The sequence below is a fragment of the Diceros bicornis genome, chromosome 32, assembly GCF_020826845.1.
Source record: "Diceros bicornis minor isolate mBicDic1 chromosome 32, mDicBic1.mat.cur, whole genome shotgun sequence".
Classification (NCBI taxonomy): domain Eukaryota; kingdom Metazoa; phylum Chordata; class Mammalia; order Perissodactyla; family Rhinocerotidae; genus Diceros; species Diceros bicornis.
In genome coordinates, this window is record NC_080771.1 from 2,227,841 (window position 1) to 2,247,336 (window position 19,496).

At 37.8% G+C, this 19,496-nt stretch overlaps 1 protein-coding gene across 3 annotated transcripts in view; it reads left to right on the forward strand.

Moving 5' to 3' along the window:
• LONP2 (lon peptidase 2, peroxisomal) overlaps nt 1–19,496 on the forward strand; it is a 107,625-nt gene that overhangs the window by 17,436 nt on the left and 70,693 nt on the right. For all 3 annotated transcript variants that reach the window (XM_058527759.1, XM_058527758.1, XM_058527756.1), the window contains exons 7-8: nt 5,635–5,893; nt 17,638–17,779. In XM_058527759.1, coding sequence (XP_058383742.1) covers nt 5,635–5,893; nt 17,638–17,779 — 401 coding nt within the window. The remainder of the gene's footprint in view (nt 1–5,634; nt 5,894–17,637; nt 17,780–19,496) is intronic.

The following is a 19,496-nucleotide window of genomic DNA, read 5'->3' on the forward strand; positions in this document are numbered from 1 at the left end:
TTTGAGGTAGTTGGCAGTAAGCGCCAAATCCGTACTATGGCCAGTAAATCTTTTATGTTTTCTAAAAGAAATAATTACACATCATGACAGGATAACCTCAGAACAGTTTTACCATTTGGAAGTTTTTCTCCTACTAGAACCTATTTAAAGAGTTTATTTTTATCCTTCTCTCCTTCAGTAGAATTTTTCTCTTTCCTATGTATTTTCCGTTGGGATACGAATTATTCAGCTGTCTTGCATAATTTTCAGAACCAGCTTATTTGCATTTGTTTGTGTTATTAGATACTCTTGTTAAATTTACATACAAATTTTATTGAGTTCAACAATGGATTGAATGTCTAAACTAGTGTTGGCATAAGAGTAGCTGTCTGTTTGACTTTTGGAAATTGAACAGATGTATTATCCTGGCTATACTAAAACTTATACATTTAAAAAAATGCTAGAGAGGCTGACCTGGTGGGGTAGTGGTTAAGTTTGCATGCTCCACTCTGGTGGCCCAAGGTTTGCCAGTTCGGATCCTGGCCGAGGACCTACGCACTGCTCATCAAGCCCAGCTATGGTGGTGTCCCACACACAGCAACTAGAAGGATGTACAGCCATGATGCACAACTACCTATTGGGGCTTTGCTGAGGAAAAAGGAAAAAAAGGAGGAAGATTGGCAACAGATGTTAGCTCACAGCCAGTCCTCCTCAAAAAAAAAAATGCTAGAGATTTTGAAAAATCTTAGCCCTAAAACACACGTTCTTGCCTATTAACCTACCAAGGACCATCCTTTCTAGTATTGAGAATTTTGAAAAAATTTTTTTGTCTCAGAGCCCAGAATGAAGCTATGCTGGAGTGATGTCAAGGGTAAATAGCCGCTTTTTAGTTAGTGTTGTGGATAGGATCATTTAACGCCTTTACCAATGTGTATGGCTAGGTACTAAGATGAAATTAACTTAATCATCTTCCTTTCGTTTTGACAACCTCTGGATTTTATTCCTATTACAATTCTTAGGTTCTTGTTTTGGAAGCAAGTACATTGTAAATTATGCTAATTTTTCCTTCATGTATACTTTTAAATTTGCGTTCATTCCATTTTCTAGATTTTGGTTTGTTTTTAAGTTTCTCTTTCTGTTTGAATGTTTATATTTTGTTTTCTCTTAGAACTCTGGGAATCCATAAATTTTCATTAGATTAAATTGTGTTACACGGTGCACTATAGAAGGAAATTGCTTAGAAGAAATACTGGTAAATTCTTTTTTTCCAGCTTTATTGTGGTATAATGGACATAGAGTAAACTGCACATATGTAATGTGTACATTTGATGAGTTTTAATGTACGTATATGTCTGTAACCCCATCACCATAGTTACGATGGTACTGTTCAATGATAATGAACATATCCATCACCTCTGAAAGTGTCCTCATGCTTCTCTGTATTCCCTCCCGCTCTCCCTTTCCTCCTTGCTTCTCCATCACCAAGAAACCACTATAGATTAGTTCATATTTTCTAAAATTTTATATAAATGGAATGATATAGTAAGTACTCCTTTTTTTCTGGTTCTTTCACTCTGCATAATTGTTTTGAGGTCCATCCATATTGCTGCATATATCAGTAATTTGTTTATCCATTTTCCTGTTGATGGACATTTGGGTTGTTTCCAGATTTTTAGGTTCTACGTATAAGCTGCTATGAACTCTGCTGTAAATTTATTTAATGTTTACATGTCATGACAATATATTGCCTTCTAGTTGAGGGTGTTTCACCAGACAAACTGAAGCTGAATTTCTTGGTTTAATTCTTAGTTCAAAATTTTCTGGAAACTGGTGTGATGAATGCAGAGGAGCATGCATTTCCATTGAATTAGCCCTTTATTGTCACCACATCAGTTTGAGTTCAGATGTGGGTCTGGTTCTTGTTGGGCTGTTGGGAAATCCATTTTGGTTCAGGTACTCTTCTGTTAGCTCATAACTGTCCAATGCCTACTTGTGTGTGTGTGTGAGGAAGATTAGCCCTGAACCAACATCCAATGCCAATCCTCCTCGTTTTTGCTGAGGAAGATTCGCCCCAGGCCAACATCCGTGCCCATCTTCCTCCACTTTATATGGGATGCCACCACAGCATGGCCGGACAGGCAGCGTGTCAGGCCCGTGAACCCTGGGCCGCTGAAGCAGGGCGTGCGCACTTAACTGCTATGCCAACGGGCCAGCCCCACCAATGCCTACTTTTTTTTTTTTTTTTTTTTGGTGAGGAGATCAGCCCTGTGTTAACATCCGCCAATCCTCCTCTTTTTTTGCTGAGGAAGACGGCCCTGGGCTAACATCCGTGCCCATCTTCCTCCACTTTATATGGGACGCCGCCACAGCATGGCTTACCAAGCAGTGCGTCGGTGCGCGCCCGGGATCCGAACCAGCGAACCCCGGGCCGCCGCAGCGGAGCGCGCGCACTTAACCGCTTGCGCCACCGGGCCGGCCCCCAATGCCTACTTTTTAAGTGAAGTTGTCCTAATCTGTGAGATTTGGAGAGGGCCTTTCTCCCTGTTAGTTTAGAGCTGGGAAAGAAAGTTACATTTAAACTTTATATGTGTTTAGCTGTTCTGCCTTCATTCCATCTGCCATCTTCCATGTTGGTATATGTTTTGTAGGTATTTTTGTCATTGTTGGAGTCATGACAGTTTTAAAGAAACCCTGTTATTTTCTCTTTTGACAATAAGGCTAATGCACAGTGTGAGGGACATAGATAACTCGGTAACACCAAAAGTCTTATTTTGAAATTTTGGTATTCTCTTGGTCATATTTTTCTGTACTCCAGGATTTATTTTAACTGTGACTTAAGAGAATGCGAGATGCGTGTAATATAATGGGCTGAAAATATTAAAATTGCAGATTTGATTATTTGTTATTAGTAGCCTAGTAAGTTACTGTCAGCTTCCCTCACTCTCCACTTGTCCTATTTATAAAGTGAAATTAATTACAAACCAGGACTTTTTACCAGGCTTATACAGGGTAATTGTAGAGATTTTTGGGCAAAACGTTACTTTGAACACAGTGTGCTGACTCGAATTTTACTGGAATAACCAAGAAAATATAATAATAGGGCAAAGCTGTTATTTTCATGGCTAGGGAAGGAGACCACCTACATGCCAGAAACTCAGAGAGTGTCTGCTGGGTGTGTGTCAGCACTAGAGATGCATAGCACTCATGTACCCATCGTGAAAATGCTTCTCATTGTTTAGTATTTCAGTGGAGATCTGAACATGGGTAAATTCTGGTATAAGAGGAGTCATATTGAGCTTCTAAACCATTACTGTATAGAGTTAGGTCTAAATAATTGTTGTGAGTATGGTTATAAAACCATGAAAATGTCTTCCTAATTCCTGAAAGAGAAGCTTACCTCAGCAGAGATCATCAAAAGCAGAAAGGAAGGCAGAGAGGAAAGAATTGGAGGAAATGTTTGCTCATTTCCCACCTTGAATAGAGGGAGCCAGAAGATACCATTTCAGTCTTCCATTGTAAATAGAGAAATAATGTGCTCAAGTTTTAAATTTTTCACATGTAATCACAAGTATTTTTCAAAATAGGAAGCATGCATTCTGAATCATTAAAAAGAATAATCAGAAAAAATAAATCCTTTATAGAAAAGATAACAAACAATAATTTCTATAGCATGGAAATTATTTTTCTTTAAAAGTTTGAAAGAACTTTTAAATTGCCTTTACTTGGCATATTTCTTGGAAGAAATTCCTTCACAGTGTTTTCAGTTTTTTCTATATTATGTAGAATTCTATTCTCAGGAATGAATGTTTCATTATAACAAGTGCCATTTTAGGCACAAAATGACATTTTGTTGGAAGATTTTTCTCCTTGGACGTGAGGATGTAAAAAATATACTGATAACATCTTTGCACAACTGAAATAAATCCCGCTGCGATTTAGTGGATTACTCTTTTAATAGATTGGATTTACTAGCATTTTGTAGAGCTATACAAAATGGGATTGGTCTGAAGTTTTCTTTTGTGTTTACTTGGGTAGGTTTTAGTGTCGGAGTTATTCTTTGTACAACAGTTGGAAACTTTCTATCTTTCATGTGTTCTTGTACTCATTGTTTGGGTTCTGATGCCAGAAACAGGCAAGAAGTTTTGTTTCTCCCTTTCCAGATTGCTTGGCCAGTACTGACTAAAATCAGTAGTACTGTAATTAAATTGTATGTATTACTACTTAGCTGGGTTTTTGTAGCCTGGATTGGGAACCAAACTACCAGTTAAGGCCATTATTTTTGTTCCTGTAGGAAAAACGCAGAGCAAGTTCCAAATAAGTGATTGAAAGAATGGACATGTATGTGTTTTCTCTCTCCCATCCTCTTCTTTCACTGTCAGGATGATGATGTGGCTGTGTATTATCCCCTGGCTGCCACCCAGCTGATGAATTTGTTTTGTCTTCCATGACTTAGTCTTTATTCAGTGAGTATTTTACATACTAGAGTACATCAGTAAACATGATGAAAGCTTGGCTCTAGAAACAAAGTCTAACTCATACATTTCTGATGAGACTTAAATCGATACAACCTAGGCAGTTCTTTATGTCTTAATTTTTTTTTTTAACCCAGCACTTCTTTTTTTTTTTTTTAAAGATTTTATTTATTTATTTTTTTCCCCCCAAAGCCCCAGTAGATAGTTGTATGTCATAGCTGCACATCCTTCTGGTTGCTGTATGTGGGTCGCGGCCTCAGCATGGCTGGAGAAGTGGTGCGTCGGCGCGCGCCCGGGATCCGAACCCGGGTCACCAGCAGTGGAGCGCGCCCACCTAACCGCTAAGCCACGGGGCCGGCCCAACCCAGCACTTCTGTTTATAGAAGATCAGCTCAAGGAAATAATTAGGGATATATGTGGAGATTTAGTTGTAAGGATGCACAGTGAAGCACACTATATACCTAAAGATTTTTAGATAATCTAAAGGCTCAGCAATAGGGAATTAGTTAAATGAGTAAGGATAATTCAGGAATGGAACATTATGTAGCCACTAAAATGTTACTGAAAAGTACATCTGACACTGAAAGATGTCTGTAATATATTAAGTGAAAAACATTTTACAAAACTTGAGGGCCTCATGTAATCCTATTTTGACAAATAGGTATATAAGCACACACATGCGTGCATGGACACACATACGCAGAACCTGAAATAATACCTACCAAAGTGAAGGTAGTGATATTGTCTTGGGGGCATGAGATTATGGGTGAGTATTTACCTCTTTTTTATTAGCGTCATCAGGTTTTCTGGAATGAGCATATATAACTCTGTAATAAAAAACACTTTTAAAAAAAGAAAGGAACAATGCCAGTCCAAACAGAATATGTGGAAATTGTGTTTCCATAGAAATAATGTGTATCTAAAAAATCATTCCAAATGAAATGGTATGAGTATTAACTCCTTGAGTTTTTAATTGTGTAGGCCTACTATTTCTGAAGATACTGAATCTTCTTAAGCAGAAAAACTAAGTCCAGTCTCCCTGAAGACCCATTTAGATGGATCCAAGTCTATTCTTGTCACATCTTTTTTCTAAAAAATATTTTGGCTCTTGCCAGCCTTGAAAGGCATTCTTCCATTTGAAAATTTCATGGGCTCAGATGATTTCTGTTTGATTATTTGACAGACCGTCTGGACATTCGAGCAGCCCGGATTCTTCTGGATAACGACCATTATGCCATGGAAAAATTGAAGAAAAGAGTGCTGGAATACTTGGCTGTCAGACAGCTGAAAAACAACCTGAAGGGCCCCATTCTTTGCTTTGTTGGTCCTCCTGGAGTCGGTAAAACAAGCGTGGGAAGATCAGTGGCCAAGACTCTGGGTCGAGAGTTCCACAGGATTGCACTTGGAGGAGTGTGTGATCAGTCTGACATTCGCGGACACAGGTAGAATTCTTCTCTCGGTTTAATCTCTGATTCCCCTTCCTTTTCAATGGACTAGAGCCCCCAGAAGCCAGACATAATATATCTCTTTTTCTTAAAGGGCTGTTGGTGGTTCCTTGAATGGAAAGGACAGTTACAGTACTTATCAGCTAGCCCAGAGTCTCTGCCATAATGGTAAACCCGAACTAACCTTGATATTTGTGTAACAGTGGATAGTGAGTCTGTGCCTCGGCTTTCCTGGACCCTCATGTGAATGCAATTATAAATTAATTAGAGTTGGACTTTATAATGTCTTTACATTCATTTTGGCCCAGTAGCGTTTGATAAATAATGACCCATAAATCTTTTTTCTGTGTGTGAGGAAGATTAGCCCTGAGCTGACATATGTTGCCAATCCTCCTCTTTTTGCTGAGGGAGATTGGCCCTGGGCTAACATCCACGCCCATCTTCCTCTACTTTACGTGGGATGCCGCCACAGCATGGCTTGACAGGCGGTGCGTCTGTGCATGCCAAGGATCCGAACCTGCGAACCCCGGGCCACCAAAGCAGAACGCACTCAACTGCTGCGCCACTGAGCTGGCCCCTTTTTCTTTCTTTATTGTGAAATTTTTGTTGTACATTATTGTTTATCAGTCACCATATAAATGCGTCCCTTCACCCCTGTGCCCACCCCCCACCCCCCTTGCCCCTGGTAATGACCAGACAGTTCTCTCTGTCCATGTGTTGGTTTATCTTCCACTTACGAGTGAAATCATGGTGTTTGTTTTTTCTTTCTGGCTTATTTCACTTAATATCCTCCAGGTCCATCCATGTTGTTGCATATGGGAGGATTTTGTGTTTTTTTATGGCTGAGTAGTATTCCATGGTATATATATACCACATCTTCTTGATCCAGTCATCAGTCGAGGGACGCTTGGGTTGGTTCCACTTCTTGGCTATAGTGAATAATGCTGCAATGAACATAGGGGTGCATAAGCCTCTTTGGATTGTTGATTTCAGGTTTGTTGGGTAGATACCCAGTTGTGGGATAGCTGGATCATAGGGTATTTCTATTTTTAATTTTTTGAGGAATTTCCGTACTGTTTTCCATAGAGACTGCCAGTTTGCATTCCCACCAGCAGTAAATTAGGGTTCCCGTTTCTCCACATTCTCTCCAGCATTTGTTGTTTTTTGTCTTGGTGATGATAGCCATTCTATGAGCTGTAAGGTGATATCTTAGTGTGGTTTTGATTTGCATTTCCCTGATGATTAGTGATGGTGAGCATCTTTTCATGTGCCTATTGGCCATCTGTATGTCTTCTTTGGAGAAGTGTCTGTTTATTTCCTCTGCCCGTTTTTTGATTGGATTGTTTGTTTTTTTGTTGTTCAGTTGTGTGAGTTCTTTATGTATTGTGGAGATGAATCCCTTGTTGGATATATGGTTTGCAAATGTTTTTTCCTAGTTGGTTGGTTGCCTAGTCATTCTTTTTTTGTGTGTGTGAGGAAGATCAGCCCTGTGCTCACATCGGCCAATCCTCCTCTTTTTTTTTTTTTTTCCCCTGAGGAAGACTGGCCCTGTGCTAACATCCGTGCCCATCTTCCTCCACTTTATTTGGGACACTGCCACAGCATGGCCTGCCAAGCGGTGCGTCAGTGCGCGCCCGGGATCTGAACTGGTGAACCCTGGGCCGCCACAGCGGAGCACACACACACAACCGCTTGCACCACCGGGCCAGCCCCAGTTGCCTATTCATTCTGACCCTGGTTTCATTTGCTTTGTAGAAGCTCTTTAATCTGATGAAGTCCCACTTGTTTATTTTTTCTTTTGTTTCCCTTGTCCAAGTAGACTTGGAATTCAAAAAGATCCCTTTATTACCGATGACGGATAGTGTACTGCCTGTATTTAGGAATTTTATATACTATATAGGAGTTTTATAGTTTCAGGTCTCACCTTCAGGTCTTTGATCCATTTTGAGTTAGTTTTTGTGTATGGCAAAAGAAGATGGTCTACTTTCATTCTTTTGCAAGTTGCTGTCCAGTTTTCCCAGCACCATTTATTGAAGAGATTTTCCTCTCTCCACTGTATGTCCTTAGCTCCTTTGTCGAAGATTAGCTGCCCATAGATGTGAAGTTTTATCTCTGGGCTTTCAGTTCTGTTCCATTGATCTGTGTGTCTGTTTTTGTACTGGTACCGTGTTGTTTTGATCACTCTTGATCACTCTCGCTTTGTAGTATGTTTTGATGTCAGAGATTGTGATGCCTCCAGCTTTGTTCTTTTTTCTCAGGATTGCTTTAGCTATTCAGTGTCTTTTGTTGCCCCATATGAATGTTAGTATTCTTTGTTCCATTTCCGTGAAGAATGTCCTAGGGATTCTGATTGGGATTGCTTTGAATCTGTAGATTGCTTTAGGTAGTATGGACACTTTTAACTATGTTTATTCTTCCAATTCATATGCATGGAATATTTTTCCATTTCTTTATGTCATCATTGATTTAACTCAATAATGTCTTATAGTTTTCATTGTGTGTGTCTTTCACTTCCTTGGTTAAATTTATTCCTAGATATTTTATTGTTTTTGTTGCAGTCGTCAAAGGGATTGTCATCTTGAGTTCTCTTTCTCTTAGTTCGTTGTTGGCATATAGAAATGCAACTGATTTCTGTAAGTTGATTTTGTACCCTGCAACTTTGCTGTAGTTGTTGATTATTTCTAATAATTTTCCAATGGATTCTTTAGAGTTTTTATGTATAAGATCATGTCTTTGGTGAACAGCAAGAGTTTCACTTCTTCTTCTTTTTTTTTTTTTTGTGAGGAAGATTAGCCCTGAGCTAACATCCGTGCCCATCTTCCTCTACTTTATGTGGGACGCCACCACAGCATGGCTTGACAAGTGGTGCATTGGTGCGTGCCCAGAATCCAAACCTGCAAACCCCAGGCCACTGCAGTGGAGCGTGCACACTTAACCGCTATGCCACCAGGGCAACCCCTGAGAGTTTCACTTCTTTGTTGCCTTTTTATATTCCTTTTATTCCTTTTTCTTGCCTGATTGCTCTGGCCAGAACCTCCAGTACTATGTTGAATAAGAGTGGTGAGAGTGGGCACCCTTATCTTGTTCCTATTTTCAGAGGGATGGCTTTCAGTTTTTCCCCATTGAGTATGATGTTGGCTGTTATATGTAGCCTTTATTATGTTAAGGTACTTTCCTTCTCTACCCGTTTTGTTGAGAGTTTTTATCATAAATGAATGTTGGATCTTGTCAAATGCATTCTCTGCATCTATTGAGATGATCATATGGTTTTTATTCCTCGTTTTGTTAATGTGGTGTATCACATTGATTGATTTGTGGATGTTCAACCATCCCTGTGTCCCTGGTATAAATCCTGCTTGATCATGGTGTATGATCTTTTTAATGTATTGCCGTATTCAGTTTGCCAATATTTTGTTGAGGATTTTTGCATCTATGTTCATCAGAGATATTGGTCTGTAGTTTTCCTTCTTAGTATTGTCTTTGTCTGGCTTTTGTATCAGGGTGATGTTGACCTTATAGAATGAGTTGGGAAGTGTTCCATCTTCCTCTATGTTTTGGAATAGTTTGGGAAGGATAGGTATTAAATCTTCTTCGACTGTTTGGTAAAATCCTCCAGAGAAGCCGTCTGGTCCTGGACTTTTATTTTTTGGGAGGTTTTTTGATTACTGTTTCAATCTCTTTACTTGTGATTGGTCTATTCAGGTTCTCTATTTCTTCTTGATTCAGTTTTGGGAGGTTGTATGAGTCTAAGAATTTATCCATTTCTTCTAGATTGTTCAATCTATTGGCATATAGTTTTTCATAGTATTCTCTTATAATCTTGTGTGTTTCTGTGGTATCTGTTGTAATTTCTCCTTTTTCATTTCTAATTTTATTTATTTGAGCCTTCTCTCTTTTTTTCTTGGTGAGTCTGGCTAAGGGTTTGTCAATTTTGTGCGTCTTCTCAAAGAACCAGCTCTTTGTTTCATTGATCTTTTCTACTGTTTTTTTGGTTTCAACTTCCTTTATTTCTGCTCTGATTTTTATTATTTCTCTCCTCTGCTGACTTTGGGCTTTGTTCTTCTTTTTCTAATACTGTTAGGTGTAGTTTGAGGTTGCTTATTTGGGCTTTTTTGACCCATAACTCTTAGAGTTCAAAAAATAAGTGCAATAGCAGGGCAGGTAGGAGGAGGTAGGAAATCTTCGACAACAAATTTGTTCTGTTTGCAGTTTAAACTTCCTTTTAAGAAGGCTGGTTTGCATAATGAGTATGAGTAATAGGGAGAAAGGTTAGAATAATTAAGGCTTATCCTTGCATTTTTGACATCCTTTCTATAAAAATACATTACACTGTAGGAACTATGTCTCTGCTTAATCTACATTATTCGAATCAGATTAGCATGTTAGGTTCATTGTTTTCTTCTCTGTGGTCTCTGTTTTCTTCTCTGTGGTCTCTGTTGCTCAGACTGGAAGATGTCTTGGGAAAGCATGAACCTGTCTGTCACAGTTTAAGTGTTTCATAGCAGTTGCAAGTTGTGAGAAAACATACCTATAGTGTATGTGTTAAAGAACATTTAAAAGTGTAGAACATTTAAAAATCACTTAGAAGTCATGAACTGCTTATAGAAGAAAGGTGTTGTCCTGAAACTAATATACTGTTTATGTGTCAGTTATATCTCAGTTTTTAAAAACTTTTTTCAAAAAAAAAGCTGCTTGAATTCCAGTAGAAAGAAATTAAACTGAAGGTAAAACTTCTGTCCCCATCATACCCTCAATCTTGTTAAGTTGTTAAATTGTTAAAGCTATTCAGATTAAAAGTGAAGGCTTTGACAAGCACGCCAGTAATTTAAATGGCCAAGGGTAGTTTAAATGCATATTTATAGCTTGGTGAATATGGATTAAACTTGGATTGTGGGGGAAAAAAAGAATGTGATGCTTTTATAACATCTTACTTTCCCTTTGCCTTATTCTCAAGATCACTGGCCTTAGGCAGGAATGGGAAACTGTTTCAGAAACTTTTCCATGAAAAATGGTTCTTTTTATTCTCTTTTATTTGCTTATTTATAATTCTTATGCATTAAAGAAAAATCATTGCAAGATTCTAATAAATAAGCAATGAGGGCTACATATTAGTTCAAGGAATTTATTGGGGTTATTCTGACAATTTTGATGTTTTTGTTGCGTAGATTGTCTTATTCTCATATGTGCCGCTAGACGCTGTAGTTTGCTTTTGTAAAGAAATCGGCACCATTACTCTTGGAGAAGCTGGTTCTAGGCCCTCAATCTTCTCTTAGCTACAGAGCTTTGGGGAGATGTTCCCCATTCAAGTGACTTGATTCACGCACTCAGGGTTGTTTTAGTTTATTTCTTCCTTTTGTTACCTGCAACATAGTGTCATGTGAGTATGTGATGGAACTTAGTGAGTTTGTGGAATTATTGTCATGTGGAATTAACGTCATGGGAACAGGACATGTAGTAATTTGTCCTATTTCTTTCCGCCTTGGTACTGATTATTCAGTAAGGCTCAGAAAGCACTTACCCAGTGCCTGGCACACACTGAGCATTCACTAAAAATTAGCTTTAAATATTATTTTAATTCTTGATTCTCAGGAGGACAGATTTAGATTTATATACTTCAGTATGACTTTTTATGAAATTTAATCTGATTTTTAAATTTTACCTAAAACACCCTTTGTCAGCATTATTAATTTATGTGGCAGGATTGTGGAAAAATATATTTTTGTGATGCGTGTTGGTGGGCAATATGTAATGTCACAGTTCTCACTACTTATGAACATGATTGAGTTTAAACATCTATACAGCTCTTTAAACCTGTACTGATATTGGTAGATATTAAATTTGTTCACCTTTTTCAAGTGAGTCTACTTTCATGTGTGTGACTATTGTTAAGAGAATTTAAAGAAAATAAGAATTTTTTCAATGAGTCTTTTGTAAAAGGAGGTTGTATATTTGCCTAAAACGTGTGTAAATATAAGCTTTTTAGGGATGTATGATATGTGTAAGAGCTGTGATCGTTGCCAAGTGAAAGGTATGTGGATTTGTCTGTGAATCATTCTATTAAGCCTGATTTTTGGTTCACCTTGCTGGTAAGTGCTTCCCAGCCATCACTAGCAGATGGTTCATTAGACACTACAGCAGCCCACGCTTGTGCTATTGGGGAGCTAGTATCCACCTACCCCCTAAGTTATCAAAGCCTGGAGAAAAGTTTTATTTGAAAACCTGTTTGGAGGCAGGTGGAGAGTGGGGTGTGGTTGTTAAGGAGATGAGAGGTTGAGAGCAGTGTATGTGCTTATGTCAGAGTGGTGGATTGGAGGTGAATGGGAGGGGAGAAAGAGCAGTAGAGGATTATAGCACAACCATGGGGTGGAGTTTGTGGGAACAAGTGGTTCCATGTGATAGTTGAGGGGTTTTGGAAACACCAGGTCTTGGCGTTTAAGTATTGGTCACATGATCACAATTAGAGTTCATGCAGAGTTTTGTTTTTCGTCAGCCTCTGAGTAGGCACCACTGTTCTGCAGTCTTAAAATAGCCAAGGGAGACCAGAGCTGCTTTATGCTATCTTCCTTGCTTATTCTCTTGATTTTGTCCCTCACTTTTTCCGTTCTCCCATGCACGCGTGTCTGTCCTTAGCTGGAAGTACCTGTTTACCTGAAGGAAGGGGCTAATAAGTTAGGAATTGATTATAAAAACAACCAAAGATACGTTTTTTTAGAGTTAAATGATAAGGAGGTGGGAGATGGGGAAGGAAAAGAAGGACTTGGTTTACATTTAAACCTGAAATGGGGAAGATAATAGTGATCTGAATAAACATTGACCCATTGTTTTTGTTCATATTATCTTGAGTGGCTTAAAGGACGAATAGTCCTGTTTATGCTCCATCTTAACTCTGCAGATTTTCAGTCTTCTCAACACTTCTCATGAGTTTATCTCCATTGGGAATTTTCTGTCCACTTTTATAAGCCCCAGAATCTCTGTTCCCATTTATCAGTTTTTACAATTTACATTTTATATTTAATATTACATTTAAATAATTTAAATCAGTTCATAGAAATGAAGTATAAAATAACTTCTTTTAGAAAGTTTTATCATATCATGTTTGCATAATAAGCTGTTTTTCCTTAGTGAAATATACTTATTGGTATGATAGATCTCAAGTTATTATTGATATGAACTCTTTAGAAGTAGTTTACCAGCTGTTTGTTCAGATTATAAAACCGTATCATTGCAAGGAATCCCTGGCTCAATTTTCAAACAAGATGAGAAGAAAAATGAACTTTTGCTTTCCATGTTCATGAATTTTCACATGTAACCTGAAATGGTGATGCTTTAAATAAATTAGCTGTTTCATTATTAGTCTCTACAAAGGAAAAATAAATGAAGTAGCAAGCTTTTAATATTTTTTTTAGCATAGAATGCCAGGCATATTGTGGTTTGCTCACTGTCTTTCTTATAAACCTGTATTTGCATATAGCTCTTCTTTGCCTGTGTAAAACTTAGGTTCATTTTAACCCAACCCAAGGCTTCCTCCATTAATATAAGTGCAGTCAGTAATGATCTTACTCTCCTCTCAACTGAACACTTATCGTCTACTCTCCTCTTTTACTGATTAAATGATATAGGCCTCTGGCATTTCTAATACGTAACTGTAGAGATAAGGCATAAAAAGTTTAAGCTCTGTAGAGTAGGGGTTTTGTTGTATCTCATACTCCTTTGTATCACTCCATGCTGCTTAGCACGTTGCTAGACATGTAAGTGCTCTCTAAGTGCTTTGTGAATTCAAGTAAGATTAGAATATAATTGTATTTTGGAAGTCACGCAGTCCTATGAGAGCATCCATACAAAATGGGTGTATAAAAAGATTTATGAATGACTGTTATAAGAATAACAATTAGATTTGTTTAGACATGCTATATTTAAGAGTATTTTTAGTTGCTTAAAGACTATTTTTTGTTTTGAAATCATTAGGATCTCCTTTAAGTCTTCTTACTTTTTCCAATTTTAGCGATATATCTGCCCTTGGTAGAAAATTTGGAAAATAAGGGAAAAAATCCTCATGGCTGATCACTATTAACATTTTATTTCCTGCCAGACTTTTCATTGGGCAGCTTTTGCCTTTTTTTTAAGCAACAGAATTGTAATTTTACCCTTTCCACTTAACATTATAACAAACTTTTTATATTACAAGTTCTTTGTAAATATCATTTTAATAATTTGCACTATAGCCCATAAGAGCTTCTTAATTGAATAAGCATGAAAAATTGATGACAAAAGACCTGTTTTTCTCCCTTTTTTACATACTGGGAAAGAGGTGAGTAAAGACGCATCTTATTCCTGATATTTAGGTGTCATTGGCAGTGACAAGCTGTCCAGAATTTTGGATTACATTAGACTTGAAGATATCTGGGGATGGGGCCAAATAGTAAAATAGTCGATTATCATGGGACTGTAAAGAGATGATATTGTAATTCTCTGTAGTTGTTTTTTGGAGTATAAACCAGACTATTTTTTGGAAAATGAAAAATGCTGCTCTTGTAACTTAAAATTTTGAACTATGTAGACATTTTTGTTTTTGTGTATCTGGTATACTAATTGAATAGTCCTGATAAACCTGTGAACTGTCTGCCACAATTACAAGAAAAGTATGAATTCATATATTTTAAAATTAACTTGTGTACATCAATTTTAAGAAAATCTTCTGGGTAATCTGTACTGAGGCTGAATAATAAGTAATTGAAGTGATCGTTCTTTGCAAACTTTCCTGTATTGTACTGTATGGCTTTCTAGATGTTGTATCGTGAGAAACAATATAGAAAAGACTAGTATATTGCCCTCAAAAAAGTTGTGCTTTGTAAAAGAAGACTAGTTTCATTTATTTCCAACCTATGTAGTTTCTCGGGAGGAAATTTTGTTAAGCTAATTTGTTAAAGTAAAATGGTTATATTTGGTAATATTGAAGGAAAACATTTTTCTTTTGTTTTGCTATATTTTTCACCATCATATTCCGAAGGTTAAGGTATATTTTGTATCTTTAGTCAGTCAGTTGCACGCTACCACACCTTCTGGCAAAAGACACATTATAGATATTTTCTGTAGCTTGGGCTCCATGATAGTGGTTGTCTCCTAGGTTTGACCTCTAGAATAGTGGTACACGTCTGGGGGATGTCACCTATGACTGAGGAACACTAAGGGCATTGAGTGTAGTTGGTGCTATGAAAAGACACTTGTAAGAGTTGCTTCCACGAGACAGAGACTGAAGTGGAACTTAAATCTAGGTGTATTGATTTCTGCTTTTGTACTTTTTCCATGAGATTGACACTGTTATTATCTCCATTTTACAGACTAGGAAACTGAGGCTTATGTCAAGTAATTTGTCCAAAGCAGCAGTAATCAAAGGCTTGTATGACCTTAGCAGTGTAACAATGGTGATATGAAGATACTTTGTGTGCTGGCGTGGTTCATCTGGTGTCTTTAAGAAAATAGGAGAAACAAGCTTCTGTTTGGGGAGAATCTTACAGCTCTGTTTCCAGCATCCGTCTACTTTGTAACAAGACCCACTTTCCCTGTCATGTCATCAAAGTGCTCCCTGCTTCTTTAGAGGAGGCTATATACTTGGTACCTGTCAATAAAAACGAGGTCCTAAGTATGCATCAGAGGAATTGTAGGGCCAGTAAATGCTATAGATGTTGTATTACCGGAAAGATCACTTTGTGAGAGGTGGTCAGGAAAAATTTGTTAGACTTGCTGGGATTTATGTAGGCAGGGAGAGTGTTAAGGTCAGGAAGGAACCGTATTAACAAAGGTAAAAAAGCATAGGGCTATGGGCTGGTCCCGTGGCTTAGCGGTTAAGTGCGCGCGCACCGGGGCACCGCTTCTCCGGCCATGCTGAGGCCGCGTCCCACGTACAGGAACTAGAAGGATATGCAACTATGACATACAGCTATCTACTGGGGCTTTGGGGGAAAAAAAACGAGGAGGATTGGCAATAGATGTTAGCTCAGAGCCGGTCTTCCTCAGCAAAAAGAGGAGGATTAGCATGAATGTTAGCTCAGGGCTGATCTTCCTCACCAAAAAAAAAAAGCGTAGGGCTACAATAGGATCTTGATTGTGGCTGAAGCAAGAGGGTAATGGCAGCAAGTTAGGAAGGCTGGTGGAGGCTGATTGTGAAGAGCCTTGGATTCCAGACAAAGGAGTTTAGACCTTACTCTCTCGGTTCTGGGAAGCAGTGGAAAGTGTAGGAGAAATTGTGTCTGTATACAGTGACTAGTGTCTAGATTTCCGCTTCTTCTTTAGAAAGAACACCTGCCTAGAATATTGTTTTCTCTCCAAGACTTTACGTCTAGAATTGTCAGTACCTGTTTTTGAAATCTACCTGTCAGAAAATAGTGAGGAAAGGAAAAGAAGTTAATGAAACAAGAAGTGACTCTTAGAGGCTTTTTTAAAAAAAATTTCCCCTCTCTACTTATTCTCAGAATACTTGCAAAACTGTATGTTCTTTAGAGAAGAAATTCCAGAGAATTTATTAATTTTGAGTCTTGTCCTTCCTGTATCCCATTCTGAAATCTTGAATGTGCTAACTCCTCATTGTAACAGGGCAGTGTTTATTGTATCTGGTTCTAGTGCCTTGAACACCCTCCCTGGATGAAAGGCATTCACAAGATATTTTTAAGGCTTTCTTGTGTTTTCAAAGGTCACTCTACGCTGTCCTACTTTATACCAGTCCTGTGGCAAAGTTGAGGCCTGCTCCATGAGTTGGCTTTGTGCAGATCATGAGATAACTGCTGCTTATCATTGATCAGCTTCTAGGCAATCACCCTTTTCTGCCTTTTCACAAACAGCATTTGCTTTGTGCATGGTTTAGGCAGCAAGGTTGTAATTAAAAGTGGTAAATAGCTGCTTAAAATAAACTTTTGCTGGCTTTGTGAAAAAGGCACTTTTTTCCATTTGCCAAACATATTTTTATTTCATGCCACACTCTACATCTGTCATAATTATGTAGATGATTCTTCTTCAAATATGATAAATATGATAAAGCAGCTTGTAACCTTTTAATGCACAACAAAATATCTGACCGAACTTACTTATTCAAATTAGTGTATTTAAAATGAGCACAATTTTATTTAAAAGGCCAGAATTAATGGAATTTCGATATAAATACTGTTGACCCCAGATCCTCTTACTACAGTTAATAACGAGGTATTGCCTCTGAAAATAAAAGAGTTTGGAATTTTTTTTTTCTTTTTTTTTGGTCTGTATCTTTGAACCCATTCTAATTTCCTTCATGAAAAGATGATGATGTTTTAACCAGTCCTGGGATAGCCATTTCAGTATGTAAAAAGGTGGTTGTATTGAGGGATGGGAGGATGAGAAGTGTGCTGTAACTATGAAAAGCATGAGAATTAAATTTGTAGGGTCCTTTGGACATTTTGGAATCTTAAAGAGTAAGAATCATCACTATGTGACTTAAGTGTAATGTTTTTCAGTTTCACTAAGTGGCAAAAATTAGATACAGTTCTTCCAATATCATGGGTGACTTACGTCAGAATTAAATAGAAAATAAGATAAGAATTGAATCTAATAAGTGTTTGATGCATCATAGGGCTTTTTAAATATATAGTACGTCTTTGCTGTATTACTCTGATAACTAAATGACTTTTTCCCCATCCTGAGTTTTGATTTCTAAATGATACTGCTCTTGCCTCCTGACATCACATTGTTGTTGATTTGCTGCTTGCTTCCTGTAGGCGCACCTATGTTGGCAGTATGCCTGGTCGTATAATCAATGGCTTGAAGACCGTCGGGGTTAACAATCCAGTGTTCCTGTTAGATGAGGTTGACAAACTAGGAAAAAGTCTACAGGGTGATCCTGCAGCAGCTCTGCTTGAGGTAAGATTTAGAAATTCCCTGTCTGTACTCACACTTGAAGAGTATGAATGAGAGTAGATAATCATATTCAAGTTTCCTTCTGCCTGAGTTCCCCCATTTCCTCTTCTGCACTTTGACCTCTTTAACTTTTAGTTGATTAGTCCATTCTCAAAATAGCACGGCTGTACGGCTACTCTTGATTTTACAGTTTGGGACGTGATCTATCGATTCCCCTCTGTAGGAGATGAGGATTTTGCTTGCTTTCTTCCCTCTACCCCCTACTATATCATTTTTCTATCCCCAGTCTCCCAATATACATTTTATCCTGATTTTGTTAAGTCATTGTTGTGTGTTTACATTATTATACTTATATAACTGCTTTTCACAGCTGAGCCACATGATAAACTCTGATCGCTTTTCTTTTCCTGTCTTCCTTCTTGTTTTTCTGTTCATGTTTTTAAAAATCTTTTTGGAGTTAATAATTGTCTTCTTTCTTTTGTTTACTTTCACCAGTGGTCTAATTCCCCTTTCAGTTGTCTAATTCTGACTTTCAGACACTTGAGGTGTTCTGTCAGTTTCATCTTCTTTAAGCCTCCAGTCTGGACAGGTTATTTTCCACATCTGGACACAGCTGTCTTCCTAGGATCTCCCTTCACTTCCCAGCTGCTGGATTTCCTGTTTCCTGTGTTCCATGTCTTCCTCTTCTTGGTTTATTCTGTCATCTTTGTGGTGTTAATCCCCCAATAGCTTCCCAAAAGAAAGCTTGCGTGGGTGTAAATGTTTTTCAGCTTTGCATATCTGAAAATGTCTTTATGCTTCCCTCATACTTGACTGGTATTGACTGGGTATAGCATTCTAGTTGGAAATAATTTCCTGCAAAAGTTTGAAGGCAGTTCTCCCTTGTCTTTTAGTTCCTAGTGGTGGTCTTGATGACACTGAAGCCATTCTGGTCCTGTCTTTTGTGACTTTTACTCTGAAAACTTATAGAATCTTTCCTTTATCCCAATGTTCTGAAATTTTACCATAATTTGCTTTGGCATTCGTCTCCCTTTTTCCATTTTTGCTGATGCTTTGAAGATTCTTTGAATTGGAAAATCCTGTCGTTTATTTCTGTAAAATTTTCTTGAATTCTTTTGTTCATTATTTCTTCTCTGTTTTTATGGAACTCCTATTAATTGGAGGTTAGAGCTTTCATTTTCTTATCTTTTCTCTCCTATTACTCATCTTTTTTATTTTTTGCTCTACTTTCTGTGAAGACTTCCTGAGCTTTATCTTTTAATTCCTCTATGAGTTTATCATTTCAAAGAATTTTTTTTAACTTCTCCGCATGTTTTTTATAGTATCTTGCTCTTGTTACATAGTTGTAATATGTCCTCTTATGTCTGTGAGAATGACACTAATTTTCTTTTTCATTTTCCTTCCCTTTAAGCTACTTTTATCTATTACATATTTTTTCTGGTGTCTGTCTTTTATATTAGAGTCTTTCATTGGATGTGTGGTAAATTTTGTTTGTGTGTTTGTATTTAGTAGTGAGGAACAAAAAAGCTGATTCAAAGCTATGAGCATATGAGGGGGGCTTATTGACTGGGAGTTTCACAATAGGGTCATCTGACTACCATTGGGTTGAGGAACCTTCCGTGTCAATAACTTTAGGTCTTTCTTTTGAGGTTGGTCAGATGTCTCAGAAAAGATTTCTTTAGTCTCTTGCCTTGAGAACAAAGGCCCTGCTGTCAATGTT